We start from the raw sequence: 16185 nt of genomic DNA, 5'->3' as shown, positions 1-16185 counted from the left end.
AAAGGACATCAAGTAGAATTAGTATAATTCTGCCATTCACTTCATTTAACATTCAGAGAGGGCCAACAAAGTGACTGGGGTTAGAAAGAAAGCTGCAGGAAGCGTTCGGCAGTGCCCTGATTCCTTCAGACCACTGCTGCTGCCAGCCTGGGCCCTGAAACCCACCCAGGCCAGAGAGGCAGGAGTCCAACTCCAGACTGTCACTTCTTTGCCTTCAGATCACCGGGTCCCACCAATCAGTTGGCTCACAGGGTATTTCTAGCTGTCTCTTCCCAAACACTTGCAGGCCCTGTCTTCATTAGAAGGTCCTAACCCCTCATAGAGGTGTTCAGAAAAAAAATCATTGATTATCCCAGGCCCCAAAAAAGTGAGCACATGTGCAAGCATATGCAAGCGACACCTCGTCCAGGTGTGAACACATCCCCGAGAAGAGCAGCCCTCCTCTGCAGAGAGCTGGAAATCTGTTTTATCTCTAGAGGCTGACACCTGTCAACAAACAGAGGAAACTTAAAAGGAAACAAACAGCAACAAACAAAGGCCTGAGTTTTGCCACAGAAATCCCTGGCAGTGACTTATAAGCAGGCTTCCCACTAGCTGCCCCAATCCTCTCAGCATCTGGGCAGACATCGCATCACTTGTCAGGGACCAGTTGGGAGCCAAGTTGTGCTGTGGTCTCCACCTTTGTGGTCTGAGCTGTGGGCCCAGCATCCAGGGGTTCCAACATCCATTCCAGCCATGCCCGAGCAGACAGCACCTGCAGCCCACCTGAGTCACCCCACAGGGAGCCCTGGGCAGAGCTCCTGGGGCCCCAGGCCCCATCACCTACCTCGTTGATGAAGGAGTGTGCCCCCTGCGGGCTCAGCAGCAGGATGGCACGGCGCAGCGTGTCTCGGTAGCGGTTCAGCTCCTCAGTCTTCATCGTGGTGAAGAGGCTGGTGAACACGTGGCTAATGTTCTTGTCCACCTTTTGTAAAGAGACGTCAAGGCCCATCCTCGAGGCCTGGTCCAGAAAGCTTTGGAGCCCGCGGATATCTGAGCAGTGGAGAAGAGCAGGGGGAGAGAACCATCTTTAAGCAGGAAAGGACCTTGGATGGTGTCTATCACCAGCGCTACCCCCATATAAGCCATGAACAAGGACTCAAGTCTGCCTCCTTGGACCAATGGACAAAGGAATGCAAGGCATCTATTTGATGCCAACATTCTATACCAGCATCCAGCCCTTGGGTAAGTGTCTCCCACCGCAGGGAGCACTTCCTGCCACCAACAGGTTCTGGAGCCAAAAAGTGTCCTGAAGAATTTCCCTTTCTCTCCCTATTTTTTTTCATCCAATAGGAGTGAAAGTTCTGGCAGTCCTGTCCTGGTTACTATATGTGGTGGTGGTCCGTAACCCATGACCCACAGTCCCTCCACCTGGCTCTGTTCCCCAGGGCTGTGACTCCTTGACCCTCAGTGATGAGCTAAGGCCACTGACTGACCTGGCCTTGCGTGGTTCCAATCTCGGTCCCTGCCCCAATCTTATAATTGAATACCCTGTACCCTCACACCCCAGCCCTGACGTCTGGGGCACTGTCTTGTTCCAGGGACTTGATTTTCCTAGATAAACTTTCCTCATCCACTCTTTTCCCAGCTGAAGTGACTGCCCCCCGAGTACAATGAGAACTGCACATCCTGACTGGATCGGGGGTGAGGAGGTGGTCCGGGATGGTCCTGGACCGGGTGCCATCCTGGCATTTTGGTGAAGCATCTGGGAGACAGGGCTGCTCTTTCCCCTGCAGTCACCAAGCGGGCAGAATGAAAGCCCAGGGTGGGAGGCGAGCAGGAGGAGCTGGAATAAACCACCAGGGAGCAGGGGTCCAGAAAGAGCTTGGGGCCCAGCTATGTCGCTCACTGGTGAAAACTTACTCTTGTGATGGCCAGCACTGCTGAACATTTTTTAATTAGGACCAAATCTCTCAGCAGCAGCCTTGCATGGGCTTCTGTCTTCTCCAAAAGGTGATCTGCCCAAAAATGGACCCAGCAAGCAGGTCCGAGAGTAGGGTACAGTCCTACTGATGTCATTTAAGCCTCTGGATCCATCTGTGAAGCCGGCTTCTCCTGGACTGTTCAGTTTCATGAACCAAAAAACACCTTTTCCCACCTGAGCCAACTTGATCTGGATTTCTGTCACTTGCAGCCCACAGTCTCAGTTCATAGGCCACTTTTTCAAGCCTGGGATGTTTCCTTCATCTGGTCCATATCTGTATCCCAGCTCCCAAAGGCAGGCCCTGCCCCTGAGCCACCTCCTCCAGAGGACACTCTGGGCCAACCTGAATCACACAAACTGTCCTCTTCCAGCACCTGGGCTGTCGACGGGCTTCCCTGGGCACACCTTGGCCCAGCCAGTCACCCAAACTCAAAGTGTAGAGTGTTCATTCAACCCAATTGTTTTTCCAACCAATCTTGCTTTCGCAAATTTTCACTTTGTGCCTATTCCACAAATTTTCTTGAACTCGACACGTGCCAGGCACCATGCAAGCAGTGGTCTCTTCACTGCCCATCTTGCCAAGAAGTCAGGCTCAACAGTAAGTCTAGTCCTAGCTGGATATGACAAGAATGGCCATGGCAAGCCAAGCACAGTGCCAGACAGGAGGCCACAGCGTCGTGGAGTCATAACTGGGTTCCGGGGGGCAGGTGCACAGGGTCCCTATTTCCCATCATGAGGGGAAGCCCTGGAATAGGTCTGAGCACCTGCCGCAGGCTCAGATGCTTATAGTCTAGTATAGTTCCTTAACACCTGGGCAAACCATCCATCTACTTTGCGCCTCAGTGTTTTCATCTGTACACTGGGAATGAAAGTCCCTGAGTATCATTTTCAGAGGACTGTGAGGAACCACAGTTCATGAAGCTACCACCTGCTTCCATCTCAGGGGCCTGCATCTGGGAGGCACAGAGAGCTGACCTCCTCATGGTCCATCGGAGGACACGGCAGTCCCCAGATGAGAGCCCCAGAGATCGCAAACATCTGACATTCAAGCTCGTGTATTTTAGCCCAGCCATGACCTCAGCCAGCATTGTCCATCATCAGCCTGGGCCCCGGAGCACAAACATGCACCCAGAGAGGCCTGCCTGACAAAGCACGAGGGTCTCAGGGGTACCAAGCAGCAGGATGGGCCCTCTGCACCCAGCCCCCGAACTCCCCCAAAGGTGACAAATGGAGGACCACACAGTGGCTTACATCTCCCCCAGCATCAGGGGCTCCCAACACACAGGCTCCAGACTCTCAATAACCCTTGGGCCCCCCAGAGAGGCTATGCAGTCCCCACCAACCTGCTGAGGACCCTAGAGATCTTTATTTAGCCTTAAAAAGAAAAGTGTGAAGAGGTTCTTCAGAGTTTCTTCACCCATCAGAGGCAATGGCAGGACACGTGGGCAGAGACGGCTCAAAGAACAGAAATTCAACACCCCAACTTGAACAATTCAGGGCTGGTGTCAACCCCAGCCTCTCCCTCTCCTGAGCACACGGCACAGTTCGCGCCTGCTAAGGGTAAGCTTGTGAATATCTCAGCACCCAGCAGACACCCTCGCTCAAATCAGCAGTGGCCTCCCGTGCCAGGCACACAACAGCTTGGGCCCAAATGAACCCTGATGCTCCCCCCTCAATCTGGGCTTGGTACTAGCCACCTGTAGCTATTTAAATTCAAACTTAATTTCATTAAAATTAAATAAAATCATACATTCAGTTCCTTGGTCACACTAGCCACATTTTAAATACTCAATGGCCACATCTGGATGGTGGTTACCATATTTACTAGCACAAATATAGCCCATATGTGATGGGTCATCTCAGAAAGTTCCAGTGCAGCTCTGCCTGAGAAACTGTCTTTTAACCAATGCAGTGTAAACAATGGTCCAAACATAGGAGATGAGCTGCACTCAGGCCTCCCTATTACCATGCTTCTTGCCCTGTCAGTTTGAAGACCCTTCCAGCCCCTACCTTCACCCACATGACCTGCTTTGACTCATAAGACTGCTGTTATTTGGTACAAGCAGAGGTTAGAGTAAGTGGGTATTTCTGTTTCCACTCTCAGACTCTGCCACCACCAGGAGAAGAGCCCTCCACTAGCCTCCAGAGGGATGCAGACACGTGTGGAGAAGGATCAGGTGGACCAGGTAACTACCCCGGGCTACCTGTCAGCTGAATTCAGATGCTCCAGTGAGACCAGAAGAGTCGGACACAACCGAGCGACTGAACTGAACTGAACTGAACTGAGTGAGACCACAGCAAAACTTCCTGGTTGACCTACAGACTCACACACACACACACACACACACACACACACTCACAAATACACACAAATGACTATTTATAAACGACTTGTTCTAAGCCACTAATCCCAGGGATGGTCTGCTTCTCAGCAATAACTAGCATCGTATTAATACGCCTTATGAAAAGTTCACTGAAAGAGCAAGGCCTGTATCTTAAAAAGTCTCTCCAACACACAGCTTCCCCACATGGGGGACTGAGGGTTAGCCAGTTCAGGGAGGACACTGGTAGCTTCTGAAGCCCTATCCCTTCACTGGACACTTACGGTCCTCACTGCCCCACGGCCTTGGCTTTGACCCAGATCTGAGCATAGCTGATGGGCCTCGCATGAAGGCAGTACTCTGAGATCCACCATCTACCAGCTCCCACTCCACTTCCGGTGTCTTTCAAGGCAACTGCAAGTCTTAAAGTGGCAGAGACTGGCCACGTCTGCAGAGCTACGCTTTACATGAGCACGTGTGCAATGAGGGGTCCACCATGGCTGTGTGTGCGCGCACAGGTCCATGAGTCTGGTAGGGGTCCAGGATTCTCATGCATCATGCCAGCATGACCAGTTCTCACAAGCTGGGGGAGAAGTCCCCTCCAGTCTCTTCCCTGAGGTCTCCCGCCAAAATCCATCTCAACTCACAAGACTGCTTCATTTCCTCAGGGAATAGGAGGTGGCATATGGGGTGGCAAGTGTCTTGGGACCCACAGGTACACACAGAGGCATGCACACACAGAGAACACAAGCCCACAGAGCTCCTGCACTGCAACCCCTGAGCTGCTGTGTTTCTGCCTTCTGTTTGGGCAGCCCCTGATGGAGCCGAGCCATCAGAGAGAGTTTAAGCTCCGTGTCAGCGGCTGGCTCCACATACCTGGAATAAGTGATGCAGGTTGAAGGCAGTGCTCCCACGGGACCACAGCCCCTGGCTCCAGCTGCCTGCTCCCACTAGGTTGAAAAGGTCAGCTCGCAGCCTCTGAAGTTCTTATTCAGCTGCACTTGGGAGGGTGGCTAGGGGCAGAATGACAGTCAAGAGCCCAAGTAAACGTTGCCGCCTGCCTCCTGTTCCCCAGGAATGGGGCCAAGGAGGCCCGCTTCTCCAGCAAGTCCCTTCCTCCCTGTAAGACTGAGTTTGTGATGCCACCCTACCCCCATCCCCCAAGAAAGTCAGCTGCCCACCGCTGCTCCCCGAAAAAGGGAGACTTCCCCAAGAAGTTAGATAAGGAGGGTATGGGGCTGCTCCCAGGGTAGCAGAGTGACCATCCCAGGAGCCCCCTGGCCCCTACAGGGGTCTGGGCCTTGGCCCAGGCCCTTCTACTGGGACCTCTCTGTGCAGACTGGCCAGCCCAGTCCACCTTCACTGGCACAGCTCCAACCAGACCCATCTCCACTAGAGAGGGAGACGATGGGGCCAGAGGGGCCTCCCGTCAGCCCCAGAAAGGGCAGGAGGAGGCAGATGGCTAACAGCTCTCCAAGGTGGCTGTGCAGGGCAAGAACCAGGAACAAGGGCATTGTCCTCACCCACAGGGACGACAGAGAGAGGCTCCCAGGAGAGGCACCCTGCTCCCCAGAGAAAGGAAGCGGTTTAGGGACCTGGGGCAAGTGCATTCCTGGGAGGAATTCGATGTGAGCACCCCAGGATGGACCTCAGCTGCACTGGCCTACCCTCAAGGGACCTGGTCGCCAGAAGTCCATCCAATGCAAGGCATCCTTTTGACATTCACTCATCCCTTCTTCCCTCCAACATTCACAGAGAGCTTTCTCTGTGTTGATCCCTCTCCTTAGGGCTGGGGCACAAGAACGAATGAGCCCACGGTCGTCCTGCTGGCACAGGACTTACATTTCAGGGCCTGGAGAACAGACTGGAAACAAACAACATGCCTAGTAGGTAATTTCCGACTGCGGTGAGAGTGCTAAAGAAAGCAGAGACTGGGCTTCAGGACACGGCTGGCAGAGTCAGGGTGGGAGCCAGCCCTGGAAACTGCCAGGGGAAGGGCACTCCTGACCGCAGAGACAGCATGCGGAAAGCTGCAGAATGAAGCCTGTGGGACCCGGAACAAAGAGGGACCTTGCTCACCCCATGATGGGGATTGGGCAGAGGGAGGACTGGAAGTGTGGAGCCACCAGGGGAGTCTCCGCCACCAGCAGGGGAGGAGGTGAACACAGTGCCCGAGCCCCAGCCCCCCGCCCCATCCCTCCTCCCCTCCATGGACCAGCTTCCGAATGCTGGGCCCAGGCAACCACTGGCGCATCCCAACACTCACTTCTCTGCCCACCACCACCCATTCCACAGTGCTCTAAAGCTCTTGCAAAAGCCATCAATCAGCAGCAGCCCTTCTCTCTCTCCATTTTCCATGGGTTCTCCAGAACACCCAGCCTGTGACCACCTGACCTTGAAGCCCTCTCTCTTCTCTCTGGGCCTCCAGACACTCTCAGGCTCCTTCCTCCTTCTCAGTCCCCTCCCCTCATGCACTCCTGCTCACACCCCCACATTCCTGAGCTTCCCTCTAGTATCACCCATCAGCCGGCTCAGGGAACATCAGTACCAGACACCCAGGCTGACTCCTCCGAAACATCCCACCACAAGCCCATCTCCATGACCCCTTTGCAGGTTCTGACACCATCATTTCTTCCCTAGGACTTCAGCCTCAGCCTCCTAGCAGGTCCCCCGACCCTGCGGTCCTCCCCGCCAGTGCTGTCCGCCAAGATGTTTGCAGAGTTCGTACCTGCTCATGATAAAGCTCTCCTCTAAAACTTTTCATGAATAATACATTTCTTTTAAGTTTGCCCAGAAATTAATATTCTCAAAAGAAGCCATCAATCACAAACAAACAATAAACCTTCAAGAGACTTTATTATTGAACATAAATAAACTCCATACATCTTAGTCTGATACATAATAGACTCTCTGGTCTTAGCAACTTTTTTTAATTTTTACTTTTGTATCACCATCACCTGCTTCCACCAGCAGAAACCACACACCCAAACTCCAGAAAAAGAAGCTCTTTGCCCTTCCTTGGACACCCTCCACACACACATACACACCCAGTACACCACCACAACACACACATATACATACCCCATATGTGCCCTTATACTCTCAGCTGAGACTCACCCAATTTGAAATTTACAGAGCCTTGCATTGGGCTTCCCTCGTGGCCCAGATGGTAAAGAATCTGTCTGCAAGGCAGGAGAACCAGGTTCAATCCCTGGCTTGGGAAGACTCCCTGGAGAAGGGCATGGCTATCCACTGCAGTATTTTGCCTGGAGAATTCCATGGACAGAGGAGCCTGGCAGGCTATACGGTCCATGGCGTCACAAAGGGTCGGACATGACTGAGCTCCTAACACTACTACTATCCTTCCATCAAGGCCCAATTGAAACCACACCTCCCTGCAGGCCATCTCAGATCCTCAGTTTAGAATTCATGTGCCTCCCAAGTTTCAAAGCTCCAGGACCAGGGAAGCAAGAACTAGATCTCTCTCATTTCTTTGTCCAAGCCCAAGGCTCCATGCCCAGCGCAGAGTCACGTTCAGTGGAACAAACTGAACTAAAGCAAGAACCAGGCTAAAACCCAGGGCAAATTCACCAACCATATAATTGTCCTGTATCTGATGGCGGCAAACAAGAAATTGAAGTTGGGCAAGCTTTTTTCCCCCCAGAATTTAAGATTATATATCTCTACTATCTCACTACTCCTTCAGGGAAAAAAAAATCATATAGTCATGGGTATTTTAAATACTTTCTGAAAAGTAATTGAAATGAAGGAACACATTTCAAATTGCTTCCCAGACCATTTTCAATTTCCAAGAAATGTCCAAGCACTGAGGGTACTTATAAAGAATATTTTACCATCTGTAATATACATATGTATCTATGAAGGCTTCCACCTCATACCCAGAAGTTCACAGTTAGAAGTGTCTGGGGATTTTTGGCAAATTTTCCAACGCTGAGACACAGTTTTCATTCTACTGACTTTTACTTTTTAATTTTTTTTTAATTTTTACTTTATTTTACTTTACAATACTGTATTGGTTTTGCCATACATTGACATGAATCGGCCACGGGTGTACATGAGTTCCCAATCCTGAACCCCTCTCCCCCCTCCCACACCATATCATCTCTGGACCATCCCCGTGCACCAGCCCCAAGCATCCTGTATCCTGTATCAAACACAGACTGGCGATTCGTTGCTTACATGATAGTATACATGTTTCAATGCCATTCTCCCAAATCATCCCACCCTCTCCCTCTCCCTCAGAGTCCAAAAGTCTGTTCTATACAGTAATGATAACCACTCTACTGACTTTAAAAAAAAAAAATTCCTTTTGTATCTGGCCTCCAAATACATGGTTCAAATAGTTTACCCAAATTCAAATTCATCTCCAAGACCTCTGCTCAGGCTCCTCTCTCCCTGTATTGCTTACTCCCCTCCCCAGCACCAACTCAAAATGCCACCATTCATGTCATTCATGGAATAGCTACAGAACCGGGGTGTGACGGAGGCTAGGTTTGCAGAGGAGGAAGCACCCACAATTTCCAGGGTAAGAGATCACAAAGACCCGCCTGCTGCGGCTTCAATCAGAAACTGATACCCTTTCCCTCTTCTCAAAATCCATTTGGTGCCCCACCTCCCATAACTCAGCTGCCCAGCTGTGGGTTCCTCCCCCCCTTCTCCCCCTCTCCTTCCTTGACTATTTCCTGACCACTGCTCTAGGAACAGCAGAATCTGGAAACTCGACAGCCCTGTCCCGACAGCCCTGTCCTCAAGGACTCAAGGAGCTCTCAGTCCTGCACGTAAGACTGAGCCCTCAGCAGAGCGTGGCTCCACCCCACCATTCACTGAGCGCCGCCCACATGCCAGAGTGTGTTTCATTTGCAGACTGCATTTCATGGGTGCATTTTCAGTCCATGTGGGTGTGATAAAAGCCATCTCCAGGGAAGTCCGGTGGTCACAAAGCAGGCCCATGGGAGTTCAGCAAGGAGAGGAGCAGAGACCCACAGCTGTGGTGCATCCAGCCGGCTCTCAGGAAAGCAGGATGCAGGCCTCTCCCTGTCATGAGGTGACAAGGTCACCCCAGAGCTAATGCCCCCAGAGCCCAGGCAGGGGCTGGCTATAGGTGAGCAGAAGGACCCTCAAGCGCTATCCCCCCTTTCGTGGTGGCACAGTGCCACTGTTCTACGGCTTCTTGCTGAGGTTCTCATCTGGGAAGGAGGTCTCCCCTGTCCTGGTCACAATCTCAGCTGCTCAACTGGCCCAGGGAGTCATTCAGAGTGACTTTCCATCCCCAACTCCCCAAAACCCTGCCCTCTGTATTAACCACGTCTTTTATTTTTGGTATTCAGATGCTTTGACATGTGGCGCTTTGCTGACCCTGGAGAGCTGCCCCTCAGAGGGAAAATCAACTCTTAAAGATAGTAAACAACTTGCCCCAAAGCACCCCATTCATATGTAAACCAGCCACCCCAAAGCCCACACCCCGAACACCTCCTCCATGGGACTCCCACGTTTTGAGCCACTATTTACCTGTTCCAATCATCCCAGGACCAGGTACTAGACAACTCAGGACACCCCATGCCCCAGAGTCTGCCAAAATTATTCTAGTTTGCCAACTCTGAACCTGCCTAGCCCACCTCACCCATTCTTTACTGTGGAAATCACATAAAGGGCTCTTGCCCATAGTTTCCCTTCCCCAGCCTCCTGATCAACCCTGGTGCCTCCCCCAGTGGCCACCCAAGGCATGGTGTACCCCCTCCATCTGGGAATTATCACAAACTATCTTTCCAATGGGAGTTGTCTCCTGATCTGCCAGCCTGGTCATACCTAGGTAATAACACAACACCCTCGGCACGGTGACCAGGGACAGAGCTGAGGGAGAGGCACACAGAAGTGGCCCCACTGGCCACACTCCGGGGCTACAGAGTGAGCACAAGCAAGCGTTCAGATCCCACCCTTCGCAGCCCCGCGACCCTGGCAGCCACTTCTCGGAGCCCACCCCTCATCTGCAAACAGGGCTCACCCCACCTTCCTCCTGGGAGCACTGTGATCCTCCACCAAGGATCTACCAGGGCACACGGCAACAGAGATGCTCAGTGGCTGTCAGCCCCCTCCCAACCTTATATCAGCACTGGGAACGCCCCTGAAAGGTTCCCAAATGAACAAATCATCTCTCTTGTTCTAGAGGCTCATCGAGCAGGGAGGTGCCGTCCTGACAATCGGATGATACAATAGAAGACTAAAAAGGTCAGCTCTCCTTTCTGTGATAATGGAAATTCCAAAGTTGTAAAGTGGCTGAAGGGGAAGGGCTGACATTGAAAACTCTCTGAGAAAGAGAGCAGATTTCTGCCCATAATAGGGGCCAATAATATCCAGGAGCTTTCTGTTCAAACAGGTCTCAGAACAAGCCATGAAACCATACGTGAGCAGATTCTGTAAAGAAGAAAGAGTCGTCTGGAAAACTCCTTGTGAGCACATTCACACAGCGTGTGCACACATGTGTCATTTCAGACATAGAGGTCCATGTGCTAGCCTTACTCACACCCACTGCCTGGAGCCTGGCAAAGGAGGACACCATGTGATCACAACATGCTCACTTCTCCCCAGACTCTATTCTTTTCCATTTAAAAAACAAACACAAGGGGGAAAACATTTTAAATAATCATGCTGGAAGGGCGAGATTAAAAACAATTTAAAATAAACGTCTACTCTGGCACTTTGGAAAAAAAACATACCACGCTGCATTAAGTGCTTTGAATTAAGTAAATTACACCAAGTAACTAATTTACATAATGATCAGAATTTGCATTTTACACATGTTATGATGAAAATAGGTTTATAAAATAATCCCTCACCAACTTCTGTTCCGAGTTGGGTTCCAGTATTTGGATAAAATTCTGCAGTGTTGATCTGCTACTGTCTTTCATGCTTCGAATCTCTGGCTCCGTCAGTAGTTTTTCTTAATCTGGCAGGTCCCTTATCCCCACTGCAATAAATAGTCCCTCTGATTTGCAATTCCTTTCCATCCATGGACTGAGATCATATTTCTAAAGAATCCATAATACACTAATGATTCTTAAAATTTTCACAAATAAAGTTTGATGTTTCTGTCACCTCTCACTTACTAGGTATTTGGTATTGATTTTAGCAATTCTTCCTCCAAGATAGGTAGGATTGGCTTAAAGTCCTTCAGCTTTGGTTGCCATCTTTTCAGGATGAGGCATCAGAATTGCATTTCTTAGCAAGCTTCATTCTTGCACCAACAGACCTTTCAGGAAGGAACCAAGACCCCACTGAAAATACGAGACATGCCCGGAGGAGACTGGGTACAAGGTCCCTAAGGAAACTGACCACCAGCCCCAAAAGGCCACCCCATGCCTTTAGGTCCCTAGAGCCCGGCAAGCAAGCCCAGAACCAAAACTCCCTCTCGTGTTGCTGCTGAATCCTTACATGTGTCTTTTATGCTCTCCTTCCCCACAGTCTGTGAGGAAGTGACAACCATCCCATTTCACAGATGAGAAAACTGAAACCAGAGGAGTCCCTCCATCAACACCACACAGCCAGCGAGAGGAACAACCCACATTCATGCTTTGAGAAATTTCTGTTTTTTCCTGGACTCTTCTCAATTTAAGAAAGATCTGGAAGCAAAGCTAGAAAAGTGACTTCCAGGCATTATGGCTGTGAGAGTTGGACCATCAAGAAGGCTAAGCACCGAAGACTGATGTTTTTGAGCTATGGTGCTAAAGACTCTTGAGAGTCCCTTGGACAGCAAGATCAAATCAGTCAATCCTAAAGGAAATCAACCCTGATTATTCACTGGAAGGACTGATGCTGAAGCTGAAGCTCCAATACTTGGGAGCTTCCTGATGAGAAGAGCTGACTCATTGGAAAAGACCCTGAAACTGGGAAAGACTGAGGGCAAGAGGAGAAGGGAGCAACAGAGGATAAGATGGTTGGAAGGCATCACTGTCAACAGACATGAGTTTGAGCACACTCCAGGAGATGGTGCAGGACAGGGAAGCCTGGCGTGCTGCAGTCCGTGGGGTCCCAAAGACTTGGACACGACTGAGTGACTGAACTGCAACAACTGGAAGCAAGTCTAGAAAAGTGATTTCCAAGTGTTTAGCCAAAACAATCACATTTGAATTTCCAAGGGCCCCAAAGACAGTGACTTTGCTCCTTGATAATGCCACCAACAAACGACCTGCCTCGGAGGCATGGCAGGAATGAAGCCATGTGGTGAGGATGATGGAATAATCATCACAGTACTGGCTTATTAAGGCCTGATGTGCCAGCACGATGCTAAGCATTTGGCACATATCGTCTTATTTAATCCCCATGACACCCTACTGTCTGGCCCAAAGTCATCCAGCCCATTAGAGGCAGGATTGGAGATCAAACCTAGGACGCTGGAGTCAGAGCTCTTTACCCGCAGCTGCCAATTAGCCAACAGCTCCTGGGGAGGGACAGGAAGGAGGCAGGTCAGAGCCCCTGACCATGTGCGCATGCAGAGGCAGGTGCCTGTCACACACACTTCACCTGAGCCTCACATACCCCTGGGGGCGTCGCCAGATTACACCCATTTCACAGATTAGCCACCAGCTCTGAACAGAGCTGGTTCAACCCCACAGCCACACACTGAGTCAAAGACTCTGCTCTGTGTCCCATCACGGTACAGGACTTGCTGGTGGTGACCAGGGCAGCCCCCAGACCCCTACCCAGGCCTACAGAGTGGTCACCTTAGGTACCCAAAGCTCCCGAGAGGCTTCACAGCAAGCTGGTCAACTGCTAGAGTCTAGCTTTTAGAAACGGAAAGAAGATGGAAATGTGACGCATGCTATTACCAGCTGTTAATTTGCAATCAGTATTAATAACTGACATTATACAGTGAAATGCAGCATCTTCATTAATTTCGTAAATTATCACTGTGCAGAAAAGCCCACGCTCCTGGAAATGGCAGCTCGACTGGGTTGACTTGGAAACTACTCTGAGCTGGGTTCCACATCTTCAGACGTGCTCAGGACGGGGGAGGGGAGAAATGCCGAGGGATGCCATTGGCTGACCCCAATCCTCGCTGCCCCCACCATTCCTCACTGCCGTAGGACCAGCAGCAGCCTCCCACCTCCAGTGCCAAGGAGATGGGACTGGCCTCTGACTCAGGCTTTCTGCAAGCACGTGCCTGGCTGCCCACTGTGCCATAGCCACTGTGGAGGCTTGAGAGAGGGTCAGGCTCGATGGAAACAGACATGCAAGCAAGGTTTGAAGCTGCGTTAGGACCCATGAAAAATGCCCAAGAAGCAGTCTGTTTCCTGGGGCAGTGTTGGGGGAGGACGGGTCTCCAGGATACCTTCAGAGAGCTCAGCCCTGGAGCCTGTATGACTAGCTGGCCTTTCCCACAAGAGAGAGACGTGTACTCCAGGCCAAGAGAACAGCAGGACCAAGGAGCTCCTGGACCCGGAGCCTGCCCACACCTGCTGATGGCTCTGTGTGGCCGTGAGGGACACCGAGCCCGACGCGCTCCTGAGGCGGAGAGCCACAGCGGCATTCCTGGGACTGGCCAGAAAGCAGCAGGACAGAGGAATGGCATCCGAGGGACCCTTGGGTCAGCTGAGACCAGGACTGTGGCCCTGGTCACACCATCCCCACCCTGTGGCTTACTCCAAGTCTCTGAAGCAGAGGCAGGACCGGGGGACAGCAAAGTCAGTCGCTCTGGAGGCAGCCCAGAGCCCCCGTATGCGCCTGAGTATCCCCCACGACCACAGCCAGGCAGCCTGAGCAGCTGCGGCCGGACTCTTGCTGGGGCCTTTCCAAAGCAGGGCTCTGGCCCCAGGCAGGAGAGTCAGGATTTGGAGCCTGACACAGGGAGACGAGCTCATACATGTTGTCATCCATAGCCTGATCATGCCCCCTTAGCTCTCGGAGCCTCAGTTGCCACCTCTGTAAAATGGGCAGGGTGGGGCCTCCTCTGAGGACCACCATAGAGAGAGAGCAGAAGGATGGATACAAGCGCCTGGACTAAAGTCTGCATGTGGGGCAGGGCTCGGAACAATGGGCCTGTCTCACCAGTGACACTGCCCCCTCCATGCCACCTCCAGCACCACCCTGCCCCTCCTGCTCCTCCGCAGCCCGGGCTCAGGAAACCCCAGTCTTCACAGCTCTCTGCTGACCTCATGACAAATGTTCTTTTACTTTTGCATTTAATTTACATAATTACCCCCTGATATTTACTCAGATTTAATTTGTTTCCTCTGGAACTTGCCTTTGAAGAGGCAGTGCCAACCACAGCTAGGAATGAAGCGCAGCACAGGGCTCATGGGTGCCCCTGCCTCTCTGGGGGCCTCCAAAGGCAGCTTCTGCAGCAGAACCAGTCTCTGCCCTCACACAGGCACCGTGCGTGGAGCCTCATACCTCCCGGTGCCAGACGGGGCCAGGCTGGTGAGGATCGCCGTCCATGAAGACCTCACAGTGGAGAACGGCACATAAACACCGGTCCGGGGAAGGATTCTCTGTGCCAGCCCCAGAGGGAAGTGTGGGCAGTGCCAGGTGAAAGGAGGGCAGGAGTCCTCCACCCAGGAAGGGGTGAAGCGGGGTGTGAAACTGAGCCAGAGGCAGCGGGTGTGCTGACGGCCATCACCAGAGCCTTCTTTGGTGATGGCAGCAGAGTGGGGGTCCCAGGGCTGTCGTATAGATGAGGCTGAAGTCTAAGTCGTGGCAGACCACAGAGAGCAGTGTGGACATAGCATGGGGTGGGAGAAAGGGTTTGATTTTGAAAAATCCACTTGACAATTCTGCAAGACGGAGCATGACCTGGAGGGCAAAGGGCCATCGGTCATAAAGATTTCTAAACCACCGCCCAAGCATGACCCAATGGAGCCTGAACACAGGCGGGGGCGCTGGGGTGGAGAGGAGGGCCTTTGGCTGCAGGAAAGGAAGGTGAGAGAAGAATAAAGTATCAGGGACACCAGTGATACTTTCCAGGCTGGTGGACGGGGAACCAAAAGCAGAAATACAAGAGAGGGGCTCAGTTGCGGGAAGGCGGACACAGCCCCAGACCCACGCTAGGTGCACAGAAGCCCCTCCCCTCCTCCCTCTGCTCCGGAAGGTGGATGGGACTGGGCCCAGCCAGGCTCTGCTGTGCTGGGAGCCTCAGTCACCCTCGGATCTGAGCCTCTTCCCTCCGAGTTCTTGGGCTGGAGCCTGCCTCTGATTTTGTTCTTTAAAACTCATGTTTTCAAATAATTTTATTCTGTTCTTTATTGGCTGTGCTGGGTCTTCACTGCTACACGGGCCCCTCATTGCGGTGGCTTCTCTTGTCTCAGAGCACAGGCTCTAGAGCGTGCGGGCTTCAGTAGTTGGGGCGCACGGGCCTCGCTGCTTCCTGGCATGTGGCCGCTTCCCGGGCCAGGCGTGGAACCCCTGTCTCCTGCATTGACAGGCACACCCTTCACCACTGAGCCACCAAGGAAGCCCCAAGACCCATGGACTTTTGTGTCTGTACCCCAATCATTCACGTGCACTCGCATGGGTGACTTTTGTGTATATACCCACACTCATTCACGTGCACTTGCTTGGGTGACTTTTGTGTATATACCACACTCATTCACATGTACTCGCATGGGTGACTTTTGTGTATGTACCCACACTCATTCACATACACCTGCATGGGTGACTTTTGTGTATATACCACACTCATTCACATGCACTCACATGGGTGACTTTTGTGTATGTACCCACACTCATTCACATACACCTGCATGGGTGACTTTTGTGTATATACCACACTCATTCACATGTACTCACATGGGTGACTTTTGTGTATATACCACACTCATTCACATGTACTCACATGGGTGACTTGTGTATATTCCCACACTCTTTCACATGCACTCGCATGGGTGACTT

At 51.9% G+C, this 16185-nt stretch overlaps 1 protein-coding gene across 1 annotated transcript in view; it reads right to left on the bottom strand.

Annotated features, from left to right (window-relative positions):
- The window catches only part of GRID1 (glutamate ionotropic receptor delta type subunit 1), a 684852-nt gene that overhangs the window by 470556 nt on the left and 198111 nt on the right, over positions 1–16185 (bottom strand). Inside the window, exon 4 of the mRNA XM_052640513.1 lies at positions 827–1032. Within this exon, the coding sequence (XP_052496473.1) occupies positions 827–1032 (206 nt within the window). The remainder of the gene's footprint in view (positions 1–826; positions 1033–16185) is intronic.

The sequence above is a fragment of the Budorcas taxicolor genome, chromosome 5 (assembly GCF_023091745.1).
Source record: "Budorcas taxicolor isolate Tak-1 chromosome 5, Takin1.1, whole genome shotgun sequence".
NCBI lineage: Eukaryota > Metazoa > Chordata > Mammalia > Artiodactyla > Bovidae > Budorcas > Budorcas taxicolor.
This window is presented reverse-complemented; position numbering and strand designations above follow the sequence as displayed.